This window comes from Siphateles boraxobius, unplaced genomic scaffold (genome assembly GCF_051911475.1).
Source record: "Siphateles boraxobius isolate OS27281-9 unplaced genomic scaffold, OSU_SipBor_1 8, whole genome shotgun sequence".
Classification (NCBI taxonomy): domain Eukaryota; kingdom Metazoa; phylum Chordata; class Actinopteri; order Cypriniformes; family Leuciscidae; genus Siphateles; species Siphateles boraxobius.
Genome location: NW_027509208.1, coordinates 9489893 through 9517363, shown reverse-complemented (window position 1 = coordinate 9517363; position 27471 = coordinate 9489893). Strand labels below are relative to the sequence as shown.

General features: G+C 40.0%; 2 protein-coding genes across 5 annotated transcripts; one reads left to right on the top strand and one right to left on the bottom strand.

The window, feature by feature from the left end:
* The first annotated feature begins 75 nt into the window (after positions 1-75).
* cep135 (centrosomal protein 135) lies at positions 76-17115 on the top strand. Of its 4 annotated transcripts, none has more exons than XM_077219759.1 (27): positions 76-368; positions 781-922; positions 1206-1396; positions 1477-1644; positions 1747-1891; positions 2217-2301; positions 2643-2771; positions 3421-3636; positions 4175-4240; positions 4864-5014; positions 5111-5343; positions 5771-5923; positions 6507-6647; positions 7560-7652; positions 7734-7811; positions 8503-8654; positions 8759-8874; positions 9460-9614; positions 9749-9804; positions 9923-10091; positions 10323-10433; positions 11022-11207; positions 12684-12893; positions 12988-13190; positions 15167-15271; positions 16277-16432; positions 16537-17115. In XM_077219759.1, the coding sequence occupies exons 2-27, from the start codon at positions 810-812 to the stop codon at positions 16556-16558; spliced, it is 3603 nt and encodes a 1200-aa protein (XP_077075874.1). In that variant the 5' UTR covers positions 76-368; positions 781-809; the 3' UTR covers positions 16559-17115. The 4 variants fall into 4 exon arrangements, with proteins under 4 accessions (XP_077075874.1, XP_077075876.1, XP_077075877.1 ...); XM_077219760.1 differs by having other exon boundaries at positions 236-363; XM_077219761.1 differs by lacking the exon at positions 7560-7652.
* A 4534-nt stretch (positions 17116-21649) lies between these two features.
* On the bottom strand, positions 21650-26787 carry chst14 (carbohydrate (N-acetylgalactosamine 4-0) sulfotransferase 14). The gene is made up of 2 exons (XM_077219780.1): positions 26366-26787; positions 21650-23171 (listed from the first exon to the last, which is right to left on the bottom strand). Exons 1-2 carry the CDS (start codon positions 26633-26635, stop codon positions 22344-22346), a joined length of 1098 nt encoding a protein of 365 aa, XP_077075895.1. The 5' UTR covers positions 26636-26787; the 3' UTR covers positions 21650-22343.
* Positions 26788-27471: the final 684 nt, after the last annotated feature.

Genomic DNA, 27471 nt, shown 5'->3' with positions numbered 1-27471 from the left:
ATGGGAATGAGCAGGACTGGTCTTGGCTTTCTCCTCGGCGCCATTTTCAAACAGTGTTACCGCCACCGGAAGACCGTTCACCGTGGGGAGGGGAGGAAATCTGCAGTAGGCACTGATGATTAGCTAACTTCAAACAGCTTTACAAAATGAAATCACTGAGGCGAAATACCCAAACAACAAACAGAAAGCAGACTTTGGAGGGTTAATTGTTGCATCGTTTATTGTGTTGCCCCTGAGGAAAAAAGCTTTAACGTACTTTTTTGCCAGATATGCTGCAGAATGAAGACTGAAGCTAACGTTAATACAGCCAACTGCCCTCTGAAGACAGACTGACAGTTTACGTAAACAACATCAAGCGTCGGAGTAACGTAAGTATGTTTTGTGAAAATTGAGAATTTTTGTATTTATTTAAGGTAATATTAAATTGACCATTGTAACTCTATGGTCGTGTTTTAAAACCTAGTGAGCTGCCTTACGTTACTTACCTAACGTTAGACAGTTAGCAACACACCCAAAAGTGCTGTCTAGGTTGGCAGCCGACAAAATAAAGTCTGTTTTGGGGTTTTATAGGGTCTAGCTGCCACAGAGCGGTTTGTTGTCTTGACTGTTTTGAAGCTCTCAGTGGTTCTGAAAAGTCACTAATTATAATCTGGCAGTTTTAACTAGCATTTGAACCTTACTAAATCTTAAAAGTTCAACAATAGATCAAGTGTTTCAATATCCCATTCATTAGGAAGGTTGCTGGCTCGGTTGTTGTCATGTGAATCGTTGTGTGTGTAGAGCGCAGCGTGTATTTGTGTTGAACGACCATGACGACCAGCGCAGAGCGGAAGTTCGTCAGTCTGCGGAAGCGTTTAGATCAGCTGGGCTACAGACAACCTCTGGCCATTGAGAGTCTGCCATTGGTTGAGAAGATCTTCAGGTGAATTCTCTCTACATTGTGCAGTATTATACTATCCACCAATAAAGATTTTTATCTTCTGAGCCTGTAGTTCAGATTTACTCTTCCCCTGCCTTTATTCTTTTCACTAGCTCTGGCACAATTTATTTTTGCTAGCATATCTGTATATGTGACACGTTAACTTTAGTTAATTGCTGGAAATAGTCTTCATGATAATGAAACATGAGACATTTTGCAAATGTATATAATATGTGAATCATGATCTGACAGAAGCATTATCAATCTGTTTTCATTTATTTCTCAGTGACCTGGTCCACACCACTGAAAGTCTCAGGAATGCCAAGCTTGCTGCAGGAAAAACAGAAAAGGAGAGTCGGAATGTGGATGCTCTTCTGGAGCCGTATAAAGCTGAAAATGCCCGGATAGTCAGAGAAAACAACGAGTTGCACCTTGGGCTTTTGAAACTAAGAGAGGAGAAGGATCGGATCAGCAGGGGTACAGATTAGGTTTAATGCCTCAAATCTTTTTTTAATCACATGGAATGGTTATTTGTAACCATTATTGTTCGTCAGCAGAGCTGAAGGTGTATATCAGGAAACTGGACCATGAAACATCAGATCTAAAATTCCTCAATAATCAGTATGTGCACAAAGTTCGGTCCCTTGAGAAGGACTGCAAAGCCAAGACGGAGCGTATCCTACAGCTCCAGGAGAAGAACATGCAAGCTGTTGTTCAGACACCAGGTTGGTTGATATGTTTTATTTAACGTTTCAGCTATGGTATTCACTTTTGTCTGTTTATACTGCTAATAGAACATTTCATGGTCAATGAATACATTTAAATAGGAGGGAAGAAGCGATCAATCCCATTTAGACGCCAGCGGATGCAGATAGATGAACTCCTCCCTCCCTCCGGTGGCCCCATCCCTCCATCTCTGGCACTACCAGATGATCCCTATATCGCTGACCTTCTTCAGGTGGCTGATGACAGGTGCGAGGGAAGAAAACAAAACGGAATTACAATAAAAGATTATTTTGTAATTAATGCATTTGTAGGTAACACATTTGGTCTGTTTTTTAAGTAACGAAAAAAGCATCATATTTATATAATATATTTATTAGCAACATTTAAAACAATTAATTGCTCGAGTTAACATATTCATTTTGACAGCCTTGCCCAGTTAAAACACATTATTAACATGATATAGACATTTAAAAATTAATATACTTGTGTTTGTTAAAGTAAAAACATTAGTTAAAAATAATTTTTACAGTTTTTATAATAATTAAAAAAAACATTGAATCTTTGTGTTTAGAATCCAGGAGCTCCAAAAGGAAGTGGCACAGCTCAAGCTTGACCTGGAGAGAGCGCATGCTGGAATCAAGCATCTCAACACACAGGTAAGTGTGCTGTGCTCACACCTATATTTCACAAATTCAATTACTGTGTATAGTCTGATTACTTTTTCTTAGGCACTGTTTTAATATTTCAGGGAGCAAATGGTTTTGCTTAAGCCACTACTTGATTGTTTAGGGAGAGTGACAGTGTTAGTGGTTATATTTAAAGTAGAGCTTAGAGTCCTTTTTATTTGAGACGACCTTCAAGAGCCCACAAATATGTGCACTAATGAGAGGTTATTACTAAAAAATAATATTATCTCTGTTATTTATTTATCATATATTAACAGTGTAAATGTATTCATAATATTAACCCTTACAAATGTACTTTGTGCTCTGGCCAGGTGGAAGACCGAGATAAAGAGATTGAGCGTCTGAATCGAGCTCTGGATGGTGGTCGACCTAATGATGTCATCTCTCTAGAGGCTCAAAACATCAGCAATGAAAAACTTATTGCTCATTTGAACCTACAGGTAAACTGAATATCCATCTGATAATTTTGTTTATTTTATCTTGTTAGGCATGTTACCTGACTGTGACCACCCAATCTAACTCTATTTTAACCGAGGCGGACATCATTCCCGCCACCCTAACTACGGCCCTGGGTACCAATATCAATAAAATTTTGCAGTTCTTGGTACCAGTTTTGGTACCAGAGAAAAAACGATTGAAATAAGTACGTCATAAAATGTTGTGCCGTTTTGTCACGTCCATTGGTTATCAGCTTCTGATTCAATTGCGAATTTAAATAGTTCACAATCCTCAAACTGTACTGTACTTAGCAGCAAGAAAAACTAAACTTGTATTCAGATTGTGAATGGGTAATAAACAGAAAGCAAGAGAAGACCCTTCCCTTTATAATCACTAATGCTATCAATTTCTAAAGCGCAGGCTCACTGAATTCTGCACTCTAGCAAAAAACGACCATTATAATAAAAAGCTGTCTTAATTGTACAATGAATCTCTTATTTACAGCATGTTTACACTTTGTTGGTAATTATATTGAAAGCATTGACAACCCTAATTCAGACCTGTCCATTACCTCCTGCTGTTTGCAGGTGTTTATTTCCGGGTTGACGTTAACCCCGCCCCTCTCTGATAATAACTAATTTCCTTTTTCAGATAGAGTATCTGCAGGAAACCAACAGATCCCTGGAGCAGAGAATTGACGGACTGCAGCAGAGGAAGAAGACAGTGTCTAGTGAGGTGGCTGACCTGAGCACTCGAAATCAAGAGCTGTGTCAGGAGCTCACTCAAATAGACCAGCTCGCCCAGCAGCTAGAGAAAGACAAAGAGATGGTTCTGGAGACTGCTGACATGGAGTTGCAAGAGGCCAAGGTGATCTCAGCAGGGTCTATACTTGTAAAAAAAAAAAAAAAAATTGAAGTAAATAAATTAAGCCTCAGTGTTACTCTTAATGTGTGAGTAGGAATGAAACTGTATGGATTAGCAAACTGTGTTTTTGCTAATATATTGATATATAATTAATTTTCAATTTTAGCTGTTTTTCTGTTAATGTTTTTTGTTTTATTTCATTGCGTAAAGAGCCTAGGGCTGCCTTTCCCAAAAGCATTGTGAGCCCAAATTGATCATGGAGACCATTGCCACCAATGTTCTCTACGATCAACTTACTGTAGCTCACGATGCTTTTGGGAAACCGAGCCTTGGGCAGACACAGAGACTGTGATATCTTATTTATGTATGGTATCTTATTTTTTTTTGATATCTATATTTTATATGTGGGGGGAAAAACATTTGCAGCGTATATTTAAATTCTAGTCGTTTTTATTTATATTGTCTTAATGTATTCATTCTTATTTGAAATTTTTAAATATTTAGCTTTATGTAGTGATACTGACTATATCTCTGTTTCTAGAAAGAGATTCAGCGTCAACAGCGGGAGCTAGAGGATCTGGAGGAGGTCATCTCTACACTGAGACGGGTATGTGCATGGGTTCACTGTCCAAAAAGCAGCATGTGAAATGAGCTGTTAAATTAACCATCTGCTTCAGAACAGCACATTTATCCTGTCTGGCCTGACATTACATGGATGGTTTAAATATTTAGGAATGTCTTTCTGTTGGAGTGCATGTTTATTATCCTTTCAGATGTCCCACTCTTTATTACTGGCCTGTAAGAATAATCTTAACACACATCTGAAAATGTTTATCTGAAAATTAAAATTAAGTTATACAAAGATGACATGTAAATAACATCAGTATTTTGCTTCAGAAACCCAGATTTTTTTTTTTTAAACGAGCAATAATAATACAATTAATAAATAATGACAAAACAACAATAATAAACTATATTTATTATTGTTACAAAAAAAAGAAAGAAAAGAATGACCAATTAAAAAACATTTGCATCACCTGGAGCTTACATGGAACATCCGTCATAACTGACTTAGGTGAGAGATTCAATGACAAAATTATATTACGTCATTTTCCTTCAGCAGACAAAGTTTTTTCTCACAGATTACTCATGCCAATATCTAGTAGTAATGCGTTGTTACGGTTCATTAGACTCAGTCAAACGTCTAAAGTTTGCAATGATTTGTTGCAGGATATGGCAGATGGAGATCACGTGAAAGACCGTCTGAGGGATCAACTACTTGATCTTCAAGAACAGAATGACAAGATGGAGGGACTGATAAACTTTCAGGAGGAAGACAAAAAGAGACTTCAGGACAAAGTAGAAGCAATGACACAGGCTGGTGAGATGTAACACTCCTCTTTATGTATTAGTTGCGGGTAAAGTGATATAAGGTTTGTCATTCACCTGTTTAATTTTAGTGCTGTATTTGTTTCAGATAAGGAGATGATTCTAGAATTAGAGCGAATGCGTGCAAGGCATGGGATGTGTGGCAAGGATCACTCTCCATCCCGTCTAGATGCCTTTGTGAAAAGTTTAGAGGAGGAAAGGAATTATTATAAACAGGAAGTGGAGCGGTACCGTCTGGTTAGGGGCAGGACAGACAAAACCCACACCCCTAGTCCAGGCAGGGGGAGGAGCCCCAGAGAAAGAGGCAGCTGGCATGAAAAGGTGGGAGCTGACAATTACTTCTCTAATTGCAGTGATGATACATGGTTTAAGCAGGGCCTGAATTTCAGATTGTACAGTTTTAATAATGCCTGCAAGTTCTGCACTCATAATGCAGCAGCATGCTAGTATATACCTTTTCTAATATTTAAATATGAAAATATATTACAATCAATTATAATTAATATAATTACAATATTTTAATAAACATTTATTTACATTTGTATGCAATATGCATACATAATTTACTTATTACTTTTTTGAATGATTTTGCAACAAGGCTGAAGATTATCTTTTTCTGTGGTCATTTTATGGATTGTTGACTATTTAAGACACTTATTTAAATTATTAAAATTAGTTACCAAAATAACAAAATTGTACATGATTGGGTCAAACTTGGCTGGGAAACTGACTATTTTTGTATTTCTAGAGAGATGGTGATTCAGAGCTCTCACGTGTAGTGAAGGAGAGGGATGAGCTACAGTCAGTGCTGCTGGGCTTTGAGAAACACATAGAGGACATCCAGACCAGAGTTAAACTACTGACTGCAGAGAGAGACCAGCTCAGCTCACAGTACCAGCAGGTGAAACACCACCTGCTTACCTGCAAAGGTTTTCATCTCTTTGCTGTCTGAAACCAGGATGTCAGAAGCTTCTTCATGTACACATCATTTTGTTTTACTCCACCCATTATTTCAGAATTTACTATCTCTCACGCTCATTCTTGAGTTCAAGCTTGACATAAACATTAGCATGTGTGAAGCTCCACTTTTTGTGTGAGCTTCACAACGTGCTGACATTTTACGTTAAAGTGTGAACTCATGAATAACTTGACTGGAATTTTTGATAATTTAAAGTTTAAAAAGTTTGCTTCAGAAGACATCAATTCATCCATTGGGGTAGTATGAATTACTGTTGTGCTTTTTGCGTGGTTTTTGGAGTGTCAACTTATGCACATAATGAAACCTATCCACTTGCATTATATGGACTCACAGATGGATTATTTTTCTAAAAATCTACGTTTGTGTTCATCTGAAGAAAGTCAAACATGTTTGGAATGAGTAAATGATAACAGATAATACATTTTTTGGTTAAGTATCCCTTTAAGTTAAGATACACATCTAGCTTTTTTCTTTGAGAATATTTGTTCATGTGTTTTAAATATAGACTCAGGAGGTGCTGAGGCGTGTCCAAGGAGAGCTTGAGTCCTCTAAACTCCAGCACAGGTTCAGAGACGACAGGGAACAGACTGAAGCTGAACTACAGAGAGTCACTGCTGAGAGAGACATGCTTAGAGACAGACTCAAGGTGTGTGTCAAGTCAAGTCAAGTCACCTTTATTTATATAGCGCTTTTTACAATACAGATTGTATCAAAGCAGCTTCACAGTGATAACATGAAAATAATATAACAGAGTTTGTTTCTAAAAGAAAATTGCGTCAACGTCCACCTTAAGTAAGGCAGATCAATAGTATTATTGAATATTAAATGTCCCCAACTAAGCAAGCCAAAAGACAAGGCAACAGTGGCAAGGAACCAAAACTCCATCAGGTGACAGAATGGAGAAAAAAACCTTGGGAGAAACCAGACTCAGTCGGAGGGCCAGTTCTCCTCTGGCCAATGAAGGAACAGTGCATGATTTATGATTCGGGCAGCATTACAAGTCAGATTGGATCGGAACATTTAGAATATTTATCCATTTCCATCTTTTGGAAGTCCAAGTAATCACGCCGGTGTTGAGACGAGTTGTTGAGGATCAGTGCCGTCCACCATAGAGGGTCCATATCGCCGGTGTTGAGTCGTCTCTTCACAGGCTTTGTGATTGGGGTATCTGAAGTCTCCGTGAAAGGCTGGATACAAACTGGAGCTGACGAACGCCGTTTTTCTCGGTATTCGCGTCCCGAGATAACAGCAGAAAAGCAAAAAGGGAAAATAATTAGCGTAGCTGCTGTTCATAATGATTTCCATAACACGGACGTAAATGATAAAAAACATGAAGACAGTGATTCTTGCGTCCCAGAGCCACCCCCCTCCGTCCCCCACTCAACTCAGCCCTGCTTACTGACCTCTACATCCCTCCTGCTGCTGAGACCCAACCACAATCTCACAATCTCTCCGCAGCCCAAACCGCTGTGTGTGTGTGTGTGTGTGTGTGTGTGTGTGTGTGTGTGTGTGTGTGTGTGTGTGTGTGTGTGTGTGTGTGTCCAAATTATTATTTTAGAAGACCATAAATTGCTGCAAATTATGGACAAGCAATTTTCTTTGGTTTGAGTTGTTAGTTCAAAGCACTTCTAGACTGTACTGCACTTGTTGGGTGAGTGGTATAGCTGTGTGTTAAGAGAAGAGTTGCCAAGATAAAGCTGCCGGTGTTTTTTTTTCTTTTCTCTCTTTGCAGGTTGCCCAAAGCTCATCTCTAACAGACCGAGAACAGGAGCAGTTCAGGATTCTCGACCTGGAGAACACCATTGAGATGGTACAACACTAATAGTGCATGAACTGTTTATAGTTTCACAAACATTACCAGTGTGTTTAGTCATGTCAGCCCCAAATGTCGCTTTTGTGCCCTTAAAGGGCACTGCTGGAAACACTGCTGTTGCTTCTTGTAGGATTGTTCCAAATGAATGTGAGCATCTAAATCCCCCTGAATGTTGCTTCTAAAAGACACTTTGTGAACTGTACATTTGAAGGTCACTACAAGGAAATATTTTGCCGTTTATGATCATGTGATACTGAATGTTCTTCTAATTCATTTCGAGAGCTGAAGATTTTTAAACTTTCAATTGCTCTCATGCACCCAAGTATATTAGTATATTATTAGCAGATTATTAGTGTTTTCATGTTTTTTGCTTGCTTTTCTCGAACGGCACACAAAAAAAGCGTGTTGAAATAAACTTAAAGACAATATTTGACACAAAAGTTTAATTTGCATCAATCTTAAGAGCTATAAACATGAATTTTGATGCAACGTTACTTTCGGACAGTAATATATAAATTCATCTAGGGTGTAAAATATGCACATTCATCCTTCAAAGTGGTCTGTCTCTCTTTGTTGATAGGGCAAAGTAATGCTCACTTATGAATTTGCCCTAAATGTGAGGTTAGTTTTAGGTGGCATAAACCCATCTAAATATATCATAATGAGGTGCATTACTGTGTGTGTGTAGCTAGAGAGAGAGAAGGCTGATCTGCGCACTCAGGTTGCTGTGCTGAAGGAGTGTCGTGTTGCTGTTGAGAAGGAGCTGAAGACTCAGTCAGCAGTGCTGGTGCAGAACGTAGAGGAGGCCACACATCACAGAGTTGAGAGCAGTGCGCTCAGGTCTGTGTGTGTTTCTGTACCACTGCTGTAGACGGACGTTTCTGCCTGTTGTGCTTGTGCTTAAATATGTGCCACCCAGAATATGTTTGTGTGTGTGCGTTTAGGCTTCTGCAGGAACAGATGGAGCAGTCTCTCTCAGATGTTCAGCACAGATTATCTGTGAAGACCAATGAACTGCAGGCAGCTCACCAACAGATCCACAAACTAGAAGAGAAAATCAGTGCGTGTATTTATTACAGTGTTGCACTCTTCTAATTTATTCAAATGCACATCTTTATGCAAATAAGCTATTCTGTCTCTTCTGTTTATTCTCTTGAATATCTGTATAAGGGGTGTCAGAAGTAACGTTACTTCAGTACTAAGCCAATACTAATTTAGGTTACACATTATTTACTTCATTAGTGTCCTTGTTACAGTGTAATTGTATAAATAAGCACTGAGCAATATTAATGATTAACTTGTACTACTAATACAGGTATGGTTTAGTTGCTTGTAATTATGCGTAATTTACTGTTGTTATTATTATAGTAAGTACATGTAACAAGGACACTGTAAAATAAAGTGTTACCCTATTTTTTCCTGTTATTACTGGGTGTTTATCTAAATAATTGAAAAGGTAAAAGCAATGTTTACATAACTAAGAAATGCTTGAAGGCAACATACCATTGTTTAAATTGAATACTTATTTAAATTTCACTGGTTCTGGTGTGAAATCATGCAACATTTTACTGTATAGATGTAAATGTATATGACGTAAAATGTGTTATGTAGAAAGAAGATTATATATGATGCGTTTACTGTTCAGCTGATCTGAGTAGACATGGATCATCTCAGAAAGATGAGGTTGCGACTCTGCAGAGGACAATAGCATCTCTAGACCGAGAGAAAGACTCCCTGCAGGACGATGTGGACCAGAAGACTGAGAGTGTGGTGCTGCTACAGGAGGAGATCCACAGGAAGGTACTGCTGATACTCAGCACAAATCTTATTACAGCCCTGTTTGGTAATATTTGAAGAGGAGATAACTAGTTGCATTGAGAAAATTGTTGAACATTTTTGTGGTACTGCTTTAAAAAGTTAGTTTTGATCTACAGGAAAAGACTCTGTTGGAAGTCCGGCTAACAGTCACAGAGTTGGAGAACTCTTTGGAGTAAGTGTCTGTTTTCTGTTGAGAGCGATAAAATGTATGTTCTCAGAATGATGGGATGTTTCTGCATTTTTGGAAAGGAATAGAAGGCCTTCAGAGTCTTGTATGACATGTATTTCAGTCAGCTGAAGGGGGCGTTGAGCAGTCGAGAGAGGGAAATCGCTAGCATGCGCAGACAGCTGGACCAATCACAAGAGGAACTTTCAGTGGTTAGTCGAGACAGAGAGGTCGCGCTGAGAGAGAACCGCAGGTTACAGGATGATCTGGCCACCATGACCAGAGAAAACCAGGTACACACCAGTAGACCTCTGCTTCACATTTTTATGGGTTCAAGCGTGTAGCACTGAAACCCAATTGTAATTGTTAAAATTTCATAGGATCAGCATTATTTTCTAAATGTGATCAGGTAGACCAAACCTTAAGTACCCTCCAGATGGTAAATGTAAACCCACTCCTGTTGACGTGACATCTGTGACCAGTAAACATCTCACATGCTCACATTCTTGTGTCCCTTTCTCCAGGCTGTGCACGCAGAGATGCAGGAAGCTCTGAACGAGAGGGATGAATTGAAGCTCAGAGTTCACTCGTACATCTCTGAGGTGGCGCGGATAGAAAGCCTGATGGCTGCCAAGGTGAGAGATCGATGGAAAAACAGTCCAGCAAATTGAAAAGACAGAAATCATGTCAATATTCCCTTTTTATGTGATCAAATTTTTATAATTAAAATATAAAATGTATATATAGATAAATACATTTTATGTTTTTATATAAAAACAAACCGAGTATGTTAATGAGCCATAAAAGGTGCATTACAGTAATTTTCTCAGTTAAACTTAAAATATGTATCTTAAAACCTCTTTACCTATGGTAAAATAATTTTAGTACACAGAATTAAATGGCTTATTGCTTTTATAAAACATTGACAAAAGCAATTTGATTAAAGGTGCCATTGTTCAATCAAGGTTTATGTTTAACTGTTTAGGGATCCTCAACGGGGGTCCATGGTGGCCACCAATTATTGTTTGATCCCAAACTTATTTTCATGGAAAAATTTATATAAGTAAAAATACTAATTGGAAAAGAAGCAAACGTTCAGCTAAATGCAGAATTAAATTAAATTTAATATCAATGCAGATCAAATGCATATGTAGTCTTTTAGCAACTACTTTAATGTGCAGTTTATTTTTGCACTGACACTGTTTTATCCATGTTGTGTATAGGAACAGGATAACAGGGACATGCTGGAGCGTTTTCGAACCATCCACACTGATTCAGAGGATAAAGAGCTGAAGCTGCAGCAGGCTGAAGGGCTAAACAACTCTATTAGACTGGAGCTGCTCTCATCCGACACAGAGCGCAGACACCTCAGAGAAAGAGTCTCACTGCAGGACAGAGAGATACAGGAGGTACAAGTGACTGAGCATGAGGAGTACACCATTTTCAACTAAAAACAGAAAACCTTTTATGCGTTTTGGCCATTCATTTACACGACAGTGGCGTTTTGGAGGCCTGAAAAACTTTTAAAATGGGTTTCAAAGTGCTAGTTTGTCAAAACGATTGCCAAAATGATAGTTTTATTGTGAGTGCGAATTTGTGAAAACTGGGACGTCATGCATATTAGGTGTTTAGTCTATAGGCACCACCATCAAGGGGTTTGTGACATCGCCATCTACTGGCCTGGCAGCATAATACAACTTTTTTAGTCGTTTCCGTTGATCCATGTGAATGAGGATCGTTTTGACAAAGTTGCCGTCTGTACGTGAAAAACGTTTCCGTTTTTTAGTACATCGTTGTCATGTAAATGTACTAGGGGTGTACGCGAATATTCGATCTGTAATTATTATTTGAAAAATAAAAGACTATTCGAATTTTACCATGAATTTTACTACGTTGCTTTGGTGCCCGTAAATGCAGTGAATCCATGATAAATCCCAAGCACTAACTACGATTAAATGCACAGTTATGATTAAATGCACTGGGTGGCGCTGTGGATCGTGTTGTTTGTTTGTATTTGATTCAGTTGTTTGTATTTGACCACATAATGTTGTTGTCTGCCTCACGAAGTTTGGAATTATTTGAAAATGATCTTACTAAATGATCTTACACAATATACAAAACTTTTGATCAAATTAATTAATGAATCTGAGTTATAATATCATCACCACAATGAGAAATCATATGAAATCGAAACAGCAGTCGAATGAGGAAAGACAGCTGCTCATCACTGCATTCACGACTGATAAGCACAGCTGGACCCCGCGTGATCCGAGATGATAACTTATCTGATAGCAAAATTATTTTGAGACATATACTTCCTTCAAGTTTCGTTGAGGGAGACCAGTTTAAAAACAGAAAACGCAAAGTGCTGTTAGAAACTTCGCTTAGAACACCATTATCTTTGTGTCTCTGAAACATCTGTCAGCACAGCGCATTTTCTCACTCGAAGCATGTGGATGTTATTGTTTTTCTCAACATAAATGTGAGACAATATAAACACGATAATCATATGCTGACTCGAGTGCATAATACGTTGTGTGCGATAACTACGCAGTCTGCTTTATTAGGCGTTTTTTTTCCGTTCGCGCTGCTTGAGCTTTAATGCTAATGTACTTTATATTTTTTGTTTTCAACTAAACGAAAATTTTAACATATATTGTAAGCTTGTGTATATTGCCTAATCGTAAGCTTGTTCAGAAATGGTGACAAAAACTTAAAAAAAACGTTAAAAAAATAACGTCTTTTTTTGTTAAACGTCATTTAAATATTCGAATATTCGATTTTTATGAGCCCGAATATTCAAATGCAATATTTTTGAAAAATGCCCATCCCTAAAACGTACACTCAATGTTTTCCATTGCCTCATCACCTGTGTTTTCTCTCAGCACTTGAACGCTGTGCAAGCATACGAAGCTCAGGTGTCATCGCTGGCACGGGCAATGTCTCGTTTGGAAGAGGAGGTCCAGGCGGCTCGAGCCGAGAAAGACTCAGTGTTGGCAGATCTGGCCTCTGTCAGAGAACTGTGCGTGAAGCTCGACTCCAGCAAAGATCTCACCATTCGCCAGCTGACGGCTAAGAGCATGGAGCTGGAAAGAGTAAGACTCACACACACACCATTCTCTGTCAACTACATCTTTAGAAATGAGCGAATGTACGACAAACTAACCAACCTTTTAACATCAATCTCAGGTGACTGGTGAACTGGAGGATGTGCGCTCTGAGACAGAGCTTCTGAAAAAGCAGCTGGCCAGTGAGCATCTGACGGTACGCAATCTTGAGACTCTGCTCACCACCAATCGACAGAAGGAGTTTCAGACGCACCTGAGTGCCAGCGAGAAAGAGTCTGAGCTCAAAGTGCTGAAGGACCGCCTCGTTCTCGCTGACAGCAAAACGTAAGTGGAAAAACAATGAGCAAAAGAGCCATTTATAATTTTTTTGTTACTATTACAGTACCGATGAAAAGTTAGTTCGTAAGATTTTTTAATCTTGATAAGTCTCTTATTCTCACCAAAGCTGAATTTAATTGATTAGAAACAGTCATATTTTTTAAATACTTCAAATAATTATTTTCAACTTTAATATATTTTAAAATGTAATGATGCAAAGAATTTTCAGCATCATCACTCCAGTCTTCAGTGTCACATGATCCTTCAGAAATCATTCTGATATGCTGATTTGGTGCTCAAGAAACATATTTATTGTAGTTAATGTTAAAATCAGTTGTGCTGCTTAATATCTTTGTGGAAACCATGATACATTTAAGATTCTTTGATGAATAGAAAGTTCAAAAGAACAGCATTTATATGTCTTTTCAGCATTTATGAAATCTTTTTTTAACATTATAAATGTATTTACTGTCCATTTAGGTTTATTTAATGCATCCTTGCTGAATAAAAGTATCTTGTTTCAAAAAGAAATAAAAAAATCTTAGTCAAACTGTAAGACTGGAGAAACTGGAAGAACTGGAAGAGAGGCAACTCTCTGAGAAAACAAAGGAAATCAACATTTGAATTTCTCTCTTGTGCTCTCATGCTGAGATCACCTTAAATTCACCCAAAAATCTATATGGGTTAATGTGAATAATTATCATACAGTATTTCACATGTTTGATATCATTTGTAATGTCTCAGTGCAACTGGTACAAATGTCTCATTCTCAAAGAAGTAAACCAAAAGGTAATAAGGTATTTAAAAGTTTAGAGATAATTCACACACAAAGGAAAATGGTCTCCAGGTCACAGAAGGTGTAAACTCAAAACAAATTCCCATTGTTAGCAAATGTTTCCATGTAAATCAACTTCTGCCCCCAGTAAGTCTGGTATGGTGATTAATGTAAATTCCCACTGTGAACTCATGTTTACATTTGAAAAGAGGTTTCTGCATTGGTCTGTCTATATGATGAAATGTAATGAGAGGCTCGGGGCAATTCTGTAACTAAGACTAGCCCGTGATGCGAAGTGTAAGGAAAACACTTCGTATCACGTATTTTATAATGTCAGGGTATTCTCTCTTTATTCCAGAGCATTTGATGTTTGAATCTATTATCTTTGAACAAATTATGCAATTGGCGTGATACATTTACCTGACATAATAAATTGTAAACATTTGATTTTATTCTAATCGACATTATTTTCAGTAAAGAGTTAAAAAGAATAGTCAAACACTCTCTCACACTTAAAGATGTACAGATATCATTAAACCTTTTTCATTTATGGAGTCAGATGAAATAACGAGTTAACACATATGAGAAAATGTATTTCATTTAATCAAATTACTTTGCCACGCAGTCGTGCAAAATGCATTTACAGTCGTGCAAAATGCATTTGAAAAATAGAGACCACGGAGCTTCTGTAAACAAGTTGTCCAGAAAACTGAAGGAGGGATTATTGGGAAAAAGAACAGATGGAGGCAAACAAGCCGCACCCGGTCATTTAGAGGGGAGCAAACTACATGTTTGTTTTTAACTGACAGCGCTCTAACATATCAGGGGGCTATAAATGTATGTGTATATATAAATTATACAATGTGTATTGTAATTCTGCCAATGTATATCACATTTTTTATTGTTTCCTGTTAGAGTCTGTTATACAGGGTAACTGTGTAAAGCATTTGTTTATGGGATACACTGAGGACTGTGTCCTCTTTAAGGCTGCATAAAGAGTCCATTGAATGTTGCTTTCCTCCAAACAAGCAGTTTCTCAATAGTGTTGCCTAGTGCAAGTGTATAGTTGCCATGGTGATCACTGATAGCAGCATGTGAAATAAACAGACATCAATCAGATACAGATGAAGAAATGCTCTCCAGCACAGTTAAAAAGCAATACTAGTTATAACAAATTTTTGTTCAAATTAAATGTGTGTATTCGTAGGGTTGGTCATGCCAGAGAGGTTTCTCAGCTGCGTGGAAAAGTGTCTCAGCTACAGACAGAAATGGACATCCTCAAGAGACAGCTGACCACTGAGCGCTTTGAAAGGTGAGACCCAGGCTTTATTACTAAAACTACTGAACTTTCTTACCATCATCGGACAATTTGGAATAGTCTACATGATAGAGCTGTACGGTTAATCGTTAATAGAATGCAGTCTCGATTCAAACACCCACACAATGTCATTCCTAAATGACAACTATTGTGTGTCTATTAAACCTTTGACAAAATCACAGCGGACCGTTCAAATCTCCGTGGGCTCTGCCGCTGAGCCAGAGAGAGCAGTTGTCATCTATTAGTAGAAAACAGCTTCAGTGTTTTCAACCTCAGTATCTTTATTTCTGTTACAAATATTCCTATTATCACAAAAGAACTGGGGTCACACTTAGCTCTATAAACCCTGATGTCTACGGAAGTGATTAAATTAGAGTAAATAAGAGTAATAGAGTGGTGTCGATTACATCACTACGCCACCAGGTGGCAACAGTGCTGCTAAAAAACGTATTTGTCATTTAATCATTCAAGAGATTCATCTAAAAAAAAGCTGATTCATCCAGTAATGAAGCAATGAAGTATTAATGAGTGAGTCATTGAAATATTCATTCAAACAATTTTTTTTTGTATTCACAGATTCATTAAACATTTTAAATAGACTGCAGCAATTAAAATTTGTCAGAACTTTTAGTAAATTACATGTTGTTTTTTAAGTTGTCTGTTCAGAATCGTTTTAAAAGCAAAAAATTGTGATTCTCAATTTATCCAGAATCTACTACATAGTCTTCCATGAACATAGACAAATAAAAGATGAGCATGTTGTTAAAGGCACAAAACCCTAATAAGCATCAGTCTGAATCAGGCAAATAATGAGTTTAATCAGTCTGGATGAGTTAAAATAAAATATTTTAATGACACTCAAATATTTTAGTAAATATATTTCAGTATTGAAAGAACTTCAAATGTATTTAGAGGTTTTTTGTGTATGTGCCTGCTATGATCTTGCTATGTTGGTTTGTGAAATGTTGATTAATGTGTGTAAGTGTTTTTCTGTGGTAGGGAGAGAGCTGTGCAGGAAATGCGCAGACAGGGCTTATCTTTCTCTTCACTGCGAAGCTCTTCTCCTCTCAGCACCTCTCTCAGTCCCCGTCCTGCTTCTCCTGAGCGCTCCATCCTCCGCACACCAGAGCGCTCCGTAGACAAGACGTCAGAAAAGTGAGGATTGCCTTGGGAAACTGCAGCAGACATCATTTCTTGTGTGATATTCATAACCATGCTTGTACGATTTAAAATAACCCGTGTTTAACTTCACGTTTCAGAAGTGTGAGCTTTAAGGAGTAGCGGCGAAGGAAATGGTTCACACAGCCTGTCACATTTGCGCTGACATAAAACAGGGGTGTCGCGTGGAAGATTCTTGTTTAATCAGTTCTGAAGAAACTTTGTGTTGAGTCAGAAATGTCTCTGAGATCAGTCCAGAAGACATTTTCTTGGGCTTCTAAAAGGGAAGTACTTGTACATTTATTTAAGGTCAAAGGTAAAATTATGCCACCAAAGCCAATGTGTAGAGCAGTGTTGATGATATGCATTTTGTAACATAAAATATTTTTTTTATTGAAGTAGTCATAGTGTCATTATTGTTCTTAATAGTTTTGGACTTTTTAATGGTAAATGAGGCAGCTTCTCATCTTCACATGGCAGAACTAAAATTAAAACTGTTCTAAAATATGCCTGAAGTGAAATAAAAGTGACCAAAGAGGTCTTCAGAAAGTGGATTTTGCCATGTTACTCGGGACTCTGTTAATATCACACTCCAACCTGTTTTATATGTTTATGTATGGATAATAGAATTTATGTTGACTGATTAACTTATTAATAAACATGCATAGTTTTTAATATAATCTGTCATTGTCTGCTCTGTGTACATGTTTCATGTTATTCTTTTTTCTGCCTTTGGATATCAGAGTGAAATTCCATAAATCAATCACTTTTCTTTATAAAATAGGAGGAAAAAAATCCATCCAAGTAAAATTATTCGACATGCCTTCTTGTAGTTCTTTCTTTTAGCTTTTATTTGATGTTGTAAACTTAACAGAAGATAGATGTGCTGAACATCTCCCCCCATTTTTAATGTTTAATCTTATTTTGATATTTAATAGAGGTGATTGCTAAGCCATGTTCCATCCATCCATCTTCTTCCGCTTATCCGGGGCCGGGTCGCGGGGGCAGCAGTTTAAGCAGAGATGCCCAAACTTCCCTCTCCCTAGACACTTCCTCCAGCTCTTCCGGGGGGACACAGAGGCGTTCCCAGGCCAGCCGGGAGACATAGTCTCTCCAGCGTGTCCTAGGTCTTCCCCGGGGTCTCCTCCCAGTGGGACGTGCCCGGAACACCTCCCCAGGAAGGCGTCCAGGAGGCATCCGGAACAGATGCCCGAGCCACCTCAGCTGACCCCTCGATGTGGGGAGCAGCGGCTCTACTCTGAGCTCCTCCCGAGTGACCGAGCTTCTCACCCTATCCTTAAGGGATCGCCCAGCCACCCTGCGGAGAAAGCTCATTTCGGCCGACTGTATGACCGGGATCTTGCCTTTCGGTCATGACCCAAAGCTCATGACCATAGGTGAGAGTAGGAACGTAGATTGACCGGTAAATCGAGAGCTTTGCCTTACGGCTCAGCTCCTTCTTCACCACAACAGACCGGTACATCGACCGCATTACTGCAGAAGCTGCACCGATCCGTCTGTCAATCTCCCGTTCCATCCTTCCCTCACTCGTGAACAAAACCCCAAGATACTTAAATTCCTCTACTTGAGGAAGGATATCTCCACCAACCTGAAGTGAGCAAGCCACCCTTTTCCGACTGAGGACCATGGCTTCGGATTTGGAGGTGCTGATTTTCATCCCAGCCGCTTCACACTCGGCTGCAAACCGTCCCAGTGCATACTGAAGGTCCTGGTGTGAAGGGGCCAACACGACAACATCATCCGCAAAAAGCAGAGATCAAATCGCGTGGTCCCCAAACCGGACACCCTCCGGCCCCTGGCTGCGCCTAGAAATTCTGTCCATAAAAACTATGAACAGAACCGGCGTCAAAGGGCAGCCCTGCCGGAGTCCAACATGCACCGGGAAGAAGTCTGACTTACTACCGGCAATGCGAACCAAGCTCCTGCTTCGGTCATACAGGGACCGGACAGCCCTTAGCAAAGGACCCCGGACCCCATACTCCCGGAGCACCCTCCACAGGCTGCCGCGAGGGACACAGTCGAATGCCTTCTCCAAATCCACAAAGCACATGTGGACTGGTTGGGCAAACTCCCATGAACCCTCCAGCACCCTGTAGAGAGTATAGAGCTGGTCCAGTGTTCCACGTCCCGGACGAAAACCGCACTGTTCCTCCTGAATCCGAGGTTCCACTATCGGCCGTATTCTCCTCTCCAGTACCCTGGCATAGACTTTCCCAGGGAGGCTGAGAAGTGTGATCCCCCTGTAGTTAGAACACACCCTCCGGTCCCCCTTCTTAAAAAGAGGTACCACCACCCCGGTCTGCCATCCCAGAGGCACTGTCCCCGACCGCCACGCGATGTTGCAGAGGCGTGTCAGCCAAGACAGCCCCACAACATCCAGAGACTTGAGGTACTCAGGGCGGATCTCATCCACCCCCGGTGCCTTGCCACAGTGGAGTTTCTTGACTACCTCGGTGACCTCAGCTAGGGTGATGGACGAGTCCTTCTCTGAGCCCTCAGCTTCTGCTTCCTCAATAGAAGACGTGACGGCAGGATTGAGGAGATCCTCGAAGTATTCCTTCCACCGTCCGACGACATCCCCAGTTGAGGTCAACAGCCGCCCACCTCCACTGTAAACAGCGTTGGTAGGGCATTGTTTCCCTCTCCTGAGGCACCGGACAGTTTGCCAGAATCTCTTCGAGGCCAGCCGATAGTTCTTCTCCATGGCTTTACCGAACTCCTCCCAGGCCCGAGTTTTTGCCTCCACAACCACCCGGACTGAAGTCCGCTTGGCCTGCCGGTACCTGTCAGCTGCCTCAGGAGTCCCACAAGCCAACCAGGCCCGATAGGACTCCTTCTTCAGCTTGACCGCATCCTTTACTTCCGGTGTCCACCACCGGGTTCAGGGATTGCCGCCTCGACAGGCACTGGAGACCTTACGGCCACAGCTTCGAGCAGCCGCTTCGACAATGGAGGTAGAGAACATGGTCCACTCAGACTCAATATCTCCAGCCTCCCTCGGAATCCGGTCGTGGCTCCGCCGGAGGTGGGAGTTGAAGATCTCTCTGACAGGAGACTCGGCCAAACATTCCCAGCAAACCATTACAGTACGCTTGGGTCTGCCGAGTCTGTCCAGCCTCCTCCCCCGCCATCGGATCCAACTCAGCATCATGTGGTGATCAGTTGACCGCTCCGCCCCTCTCTTCACCCGAGTGTCCAAGACATACGGCCGCAGGTCAGATGAAACGACCACAAAGTCGATCATCGACCTGCGACCTAGGGTGTCCTGGTGCCACGTGCACTGGTGGACACCCTTATGCTTGAACATGGTGTTCGTTATGGACAAACTGTAACTAGCACAGAACTCCAATAACTGAACACCGCTTGGGTTCAGGTTGGGGGGGCCGTTCCTCCCAATCACGCCCCTCCAGGTGTCACTGTCGTTGCCCACGTGAGCGTTGAAGTCCCCCAGTAGAACGACGGAGTACCCAGTCAGAGCACTTTCCAGCACTCCTCCCAGAGACCCCAAGGAGGCCGGGTACTCTGCACTGCCATTTGGCCCGTAGGCACACACGACAGTGAGAGACCTATCCCCGACCCGTAGGCGCAGGGAAGCGACCCTCTCGTTCACCGGGGTAAACTCCAACACATGTTGGCTGAGCTGGGGGGCTATAAGCAAACCCACACCAGCCCGTCGCCTCTCACCATGGGCAACTCCAGAGTGGTGAAGAGTCCATCCTCTCTCAAGGAGTGTGGTTCCAGAGCCCAAGCCATGCGTAGAGGTGGTCCCGACTATCTCTAGTCGGAACCTCTCAACCTCACGCACCATCTCAGGCTCCTTCCCCTCCAGCGAGGTGATGTTCCACGTCCCTAAGGCTAGTTTCCGTGTCCAGGGATCGGGTCGTCGAGGTCCCCGCCTTCGACTGCCGCCCGATCCTCTCTGCACCGCCCCCTTACGGCTCTTCCTGCAGGTGGTGAGCCCACGTGAAGGCGGTCCCACGTCGCTCCTTCGGGCTGAGCCCGGTCGGACCCCGTTGGGAGAGGCCCGGCCACCAGGCGCTCGCGCTTACGAGCCCCAACCCCAGGCCTGGCTCCAGGGTGAGGCCCCGGCTGCGCCATACCGGGCGACGTCACGGTCCTTGAATTTTTGTCCATCATAGGGATTTGAACCACTCTTAGTCTGACCCGTCGCCTAGGACCTGTTTGCCTTGGGAGACCCTACCAGAGGCATATAGCCCCAGACAACATAGCTCCTAGGCTCATTCGGGTACTCAAACCCCTCTACCACGTTAAGGTGGCAGTTCAAGGAGGGGGCTAAGCCATGTTATTGCTCATAAACACCAAGTATAAACTAATTCTGGACCATTTGCTACAGACTAGAATGATACTTCAAATCATGGGGTTTGTTGAAAAGTGTGCTATGTGAAATTATCAAACTTTTTTTCTACTTCAGGGCTAGCAATAAAACAATCCCAGCCTTAAGAATAACTCAACCAGTATGTCATTGAGATTTAAGGTCTCGTCTCTTGACTTTAATTAAGCATCTACCCACAAAACCCTAACGGCTGTTAACACAAAATGTATTTTTGCATCAAAGTTTACGCAGTGGAATGAGAAAACGCATGGTCTTAACCTGTTTTTAGTCTGTGTTTTTTTTTTAGTTAAACTTTTAAACGTTTTTAGAATGGCCTCATGCTCGAGACGCTAGTTGAATACATCCGTCTAGACGTGTCCTAGCATCACATGGACAAACAAACACCATTATAAAGGCCCGTTCACACAGCAAGAACTATAACTATATAAGCACCATCAATACCAACCGATGTTAACGTTCTGTTATTGTAAGCACACACTGTAATTATGTGGTCTGCCCCTTTAAATGCTCTAGCTCTTCAAAGCCAGGTGGATTCTGATTGGCTGTCAATGTTTTTATTGTCCATCAACTGAAATATAAAGCTTAGAAAGTGATTCCAACAACATTGTTGATATAGTTGTGCTATTCTTTGACGACTTTTAAAAATGTGTTTATTTTTCCAGACTACATTTTTTCTGTTAAACTCTTCTGGTGTGAACTGAGCTTTCACTTACTGCTTTCATTAGATTTTTTTTTATTTTGCCTGTGGGATTCAAAACACAAATAGCTTGTTATTAGCTGTTCTTTTACAATAAATAGTATGCTCCGTCCAAGAAAAGAAAAAACAGAATTCAAGCCTGTGGATTTCAGAGATTTTTTTATTCCCTCATTGTACAGTACTTCTGCTTTTGGATGTGAAACTTCATTCTTTAGAATCTCTTAAGGCATTCAACTCAGAGCCTCGTCTCTTCAGAGGAAGCAGCAGATGGGAAGGGTTCAAGTTTGTGCTCAGAAATATTTGTTTTGGTCATATGAAACAACACTTCACTCGCAGAACATTTCATTACATACAAACAGGAATTGCCTCAAGAATTTTTTTTAACTAATTTTCTCGATTTGAGCATCACATTTCATTTTTGTAAAAGGATTAAACACATCAACAAAGAAAACGTCTTACAATATGGGTGACAGCAGAAGTAACAATGATTATCTAAGTAAATAAAGGAAAACAGAATATTGAATTGACAAGTGAAAATGATGGAAGTATCTGCTTACTGATATAAAACACATGATAGTCTTGCGCACAGCACAATGTTTTTCATTTTACACCCATTCACATGGACATATTACTGCATCTCATTAATAAAAATAACTCACTGAGCTTTTCCAGTTTTAAATAGTGGTTTGAACTTAAATAGTTCTCAAAAACTCTGTACTGAGGGTTTTATTCAAATATATTTTAAATTCTGTACAGTCAAAAAAAAAGATTTAAAATATTAACATATTGAAAGATTATAGACAGTCTTATAAAGCAGGTATAAACCAATGTATTTGTTAATGCCTACAGTATTCAGTGGTTGTGTTGGGTAAAGGATAGCCGAACAGAGAAAAGTCCAGAATATATTTGGGCAGAAGATCTTTGAGGAACTTCTGTGGCACAGTGCAAAGGTAATAATGCAGCGTTTCTTTGGTGACGGGTTTGTACCACGTCTGTCGTTCAGGAAAACCTATGTGTTGCGGTGCTCCGACACGTTCCAGAACGTAAGCCGCATCGCTCTCCAGCCTTTCGTACGAGCCAATGAAGTCATATTCTATGGCACAGGGTTGGCACAGGTTGTAGATGGGCATCCAGTGCTCATTCATCCTCTCTGGGTCTTCGTCAAGTAAATAACGCACAAACTCTGTGAATGTCACATCATTTCCTGCTATTTTTTTATCCTTTGCGTAGCCTTTTCTATAGCGCCGTATAATCTCTGCACCATATTTACGCTGATATGCCTCGATTTCGCCAAACTTGTTCCGATAGGCAGAAAGCAAGCGGGCCATCGGCTCCCGCACAAACATGAATTTAAAATAATGCCGTAGTCTATGACGAATCTCTTCTGGCGAAAAGTCAGACAGGAAGAGTAAATCAGCACGATGGTCCATCTTCACTTTGACGTCCACATTGGCTAGAGCGCCACTCAGTACTTTCAGCACTCGTTTCCAGTTGGAACAGGCCACTTTGGGGACGTAGCAGTACAGGAAGTGATGCTCGTCGTTCACCAGTATGTGCTGGAGGAGAGTCTTCCTCTGCAGTGGACTGAGAGACCACACACTGTGAGCCGTGTTCTTCTGACCGCACATCGATCTTATGGTGCGATTACGGATCTCCTGTACAATCTGGGGGAAAGAGGCATATATAACTTTAGCACAAATATAAGACATAAGACATTAGCACAAGACATAAGCACAAGGCCTATATTTTTTTTCAATCGGTAATAATTATACAAAAAATATAAATACTATTCGACATCCTCCGCCGAGAGAGAACAGATACCGTTTCGAGGGGCAGGGAAGGTTAAAGTTGTTTTGTGATGTTGTTAAAAATTATACCATCATGTTCTTCAGCAAAATTACATTTACTCTGGACATTCCACTGGATGGCCAGACATCATCATAAGATCATATCCTGCACTGAAGGCTTATTCAGGAATCATTTTTTAGGATACAAGCACAAGGAAACATTAAAAATCTTGCAAAATATATGAATGAGTGTGTTCACTTTCAATGTTCAGTTGCCATTTTGAAAAAAAAAAATCAACATTAAAATTATTATAAGCATTGAATACCATGTATATTTATTTTAGAATATTCTCCGATTACTCTAATCAACATCACAATCTAATAGTCAGTCTAGATTTCATATCAGTGCTTGAGCGAGATCAGAGAAGGTAGCTGAAATGTCATGTGATTGAATGCTTCTGTCAAGTGCACAGCAGGAATCTTAACTTCAAAGAATTGGCTCAAGTTTCCATTTCATATCTCGGCTTGAACTTGAAGTCTCGGCAGTTGTTTAATATTTTCTGGAACGAATTATGGAGTTTCTTCGTTCCATCAAAGATGCTTTCCACATGCTAAATTTTTACCAAATCCACCTTATCCACCAGATGAGTAATAATAGGACAGAATAATAAGATTAATCGGATAGAAATAGTATTAATCGGACTTTACGGCTTAAAATTACTACTTTTACTACTGTCCAGGAGTTACAGAAGAAACTGCTATGCCAGAGGAAAAGATGATGAGAAATTTTTTACAAATCAAAAAAAGTCTTTTTAAAGATTTTTTAAAGTCAAATTTAAGGCTTTTTAAGACCTGAAGAAATCAAAATGAATACATTACATTAGGGGTCCGCAATATTGACAAAAATATGTCTCAATATTTTCAAAGTTTTGTTGATAATTAGATGATATTTATATTGTGTTTGTGTACTGGTACCATGGCTGGTTTAGGCCCGCTGTTGACAGCTGGATCACGAACATATATATATTTTTCATATTCTATGCAGTGGTCAGTTCACAGCAGTGAAAGAAATTAACATTTTTTATTAAAGGACAATATTTGCAACCTTAAATTGAGTTCCAGGGGCATTTTCACCCATATATGGACTCTTTTTTTTTTACTTAGAGGTATGCACAGGGGCGTAATTTGTGGGGGGGGGATGGGGGGGATATAACCCCCCCCAATATTTAAATCTATGCATTACAACCCCCCCATTATTTATACCATGATCACAATATCAGGAGGCATACCCAAACTTCAACCCCCACAATGTTCAAACCAAATCTATGCCCTTGGGTATGCATCACCTTTTATGTCAAATTCTAACATTCAAATTAAATTATATTAGAATAATAACACAATACCACTGTTACCAGTTAAATTAAATCATTAAATCAAAATCCATCTTTGCAGTGCAGAGGAGACACAGAAGCAGCATCAGAACTGGCATTAATATATTTACACTCCATTTACAATTGCATATATAAAGCTATGAGATATTCAATTCTTTCAATTCTTCAATTCTTAATTCAATATTTAAATATTAACTGATTTCTAATTGTAACATTTTAATTACAGGGTACTTTAAATGTGAAACTAAACCCGCCAGTAGGCGGCGGCAAGTCTCAGGGAGTCACTCATTCAACCGATTTGTTCAAACGGATGATTCATTCAGGAAGTGCAAGTGATTGTTCATTGAATCGTTAAAATGATTCATTCAAAACGCGGATTTCAGTCAAGAAATCATCGCTGTCTTTTGCATTAAGACTCTGCTACGGTTTCATTTTGAAATTCTCGTCAGCGAAATAAAGGGAAAACAAACAATATTGACAATACTGTTTATAAAATGTAACTCACAATGTTAATTTAAGTTAACTGTTATACAAAATAAATATCATATTTGCTATTGTGCACGGGAAAACAGCCCTCTTGCTGATGTAATATTGTATGATAACAACATATGATAAAATACAAAAACTTCATACGTCTATTAGGGAAAATACCTATAACTGCACTGACACATCACGTAGTGAAAGCACACATGAGAAACAATGCGATGTCAGCTCGCAGTGCGCGCTCGTACATAGTTAACGTTACAATAAACCAATGATTACAATATCATAATAGACAATACACATCGCACACCACTACACACATAAAGAATGAACTTACAATTAACCGGCTTTCTTCTCCTTCTCTCCTGCTGTTTCGCGTGCAGGAGACAGACGTAATGCTGGCGCGAATGTGACGCAAAATGTCACGTGAACAAGCAAATCCACAAAGAACGAATAATAAAAAAAAAGTACGCTAATTAGATAGTTTTAATTTGGAAAACATTTAGATATGTCTAAGTCAAATTGCCATTGAAAATTTAAGACCTTTCATAAGTAAAAATAAGACTTTTTATGGCCTTAAATTTTTAAAATCTAATTTAAGACTTTTTAAGGACCCGCGGACACCCTTCTCGAGAGGATTACACATTGACTTGTGTTGTGTCTGAATGTTATTATTCCCCTTGAATTGCACTCCCTTTTCTATCTAGTTACTCAAGATTCAAGAATAGTGCACTAGCTGGGCTGGGGAAATAAAGAACAAGACACTTCAGATTATTTGGGATTTTAACAGTAAAACTAACACCAAATGAAACCTAATAAACTTCAAACTCCATTGAAAAGTGTGTTTGTGCATTGTTTCTTTTAAATGATCACTTTCTCGTACATTTATATTTTTGTAAAGCAAATATGTTCATACATTGTGTGGGTAAAGGGTCAAAGTAATATTTTTGACACCGTATATGACCCGTCTCAAAACTGCCATCACCCTATGTCTAGGTATGCAGCTCATTAGTTTTTGACTTTTGAGACGCAGCCCGAGTTAACGTGAAAATTCCTTGATGGCCAGACTTTCAAAACTCAAAGAAAGTCTGATTAGTTTTACATGCAGACATACAAAAATGTTGATGAATTTAATAAAATACGTCGCTATGTTCATTCACATTCTAACGAACTTGCGTCTCAGATCGTCTACATTACCTGAGACTCCACGTCCACAGCTGCGCTACTCCTCATTCGGTACTCCACTTTCTTCCCATTGGCTCGTGGCGGCGGAGTCTGCACGCTGTTCAACATTCCCTTCTCTATCATGAGCAACAGGCCTCCGGATGCCACGATCACGGCGAACGTCAGCACCGAAGGCACGACGGCGGAGTTTCTTCGCACGGTGGTCGCGCTCACGGGCTGTCTGAAGTGGATCAGGGATCCGCTCGCTCGTTTAATCCCGTACTCCTTCTTGCGAGGAGGCATAGTGAATCACATGCATTAAAGAGTCCGTCCGTTTGTCGGGGCTCAGTGACTTAAAATACCGAAATAGATCAACACACATCCATCACTTCAGTGAAGCAGCCAACTAATCTGACTTCAGATAGAACTGCTGTGAAGAAGAAAAGCTGCGCTATGGGGGTGGGGTGGCAGATTTCGGGGGAAACTAGTCATAACTTCCCACTAGTGGTGGAGCGCTTAAATAGACTTCTTAAAGAGACAGTTCACCCCAAAATTAAAACTTTATTAATTACTCAAACTTAAGTCGTTGCAAACCCACAAGACTTTCGTCAATCTTTGGAACACAAATGAAGAGCTTTTGATGAAATTTGAGATTTCTGTCCCTCCATTGATGACTGTACTCTACCAATTTGATACTTCAAGAAGTTCACAAAGAGATCACAAATCTAATCCGTATAAATTGAGAGGTTTAGTCCAAATTTTCTTTAGAAACTCGATCGCTTTACATGAACCGATTAATTTAGGCTTTTACTCATTTAAACATTGATCAGCGAACATAAACAGAAGTTCAACTGAACCTGCTTGATGCGTGAGAACCTCATTGGTTCTCAAACTGCTTGTAACACAGGAGAATAAACCTCATTGGCTCTTGGACATCAAGTTAACATGCTTGAGCTTGCTTACCACAACTGATGTTTGAGTTAATGAATGTTTATATGTGAATAAAAGCCTAAATTCAATCATATACACCGTGTCTCTTCAGAAAATTTGGACTAAACCGCTCAATTTATGGATGTTTTAAGATCTCCTTGTGAATTTTTTGAAGCGACAAAGTGGTAGTTGCGTAGCTGTCAATGGAC

Excerpts from the sequence above, each read along its gene's own strand:
- chst14 (XM_077219780.1), bottom strand. The coding sequence starts at position 26,635 with ATGCCTCCTCGCAAGAAGGAGTACGGGATTAAACGAGCGAGCGGATCC. Across the intron at positions 23,172-26,365 it reads CTGTGGACGTGGAGTCTCAG|ATTGTACAGGAGATCCGTAA; the intron begins GTAATGTAGACG and ends TCTTTCCCCCAG.
- cep135 (XM_077219759.1), top strand. The coding sequence starts at position 810 with ATGACGACCAGCGCAGAGCGGAAGTTCGTCAGTCTGCGGAAGCGTTTA. Across the intron at positions 1,892-2,216 it reads CTTCAGGTGGCTGATGACAG|AATCCAGGAGCTCCAAAAGG; the intron begins GTGCGAGGGAAG and ends CTTTGTGTTTAG. Across the intron at positions 8,875-9,459 it reads CAAACTAGAAGAGAAAATCA|CTGATCTGAGTAGACATGGA; the intron begins GTGCGTGTATTT and ends TTTACTGTTCAG.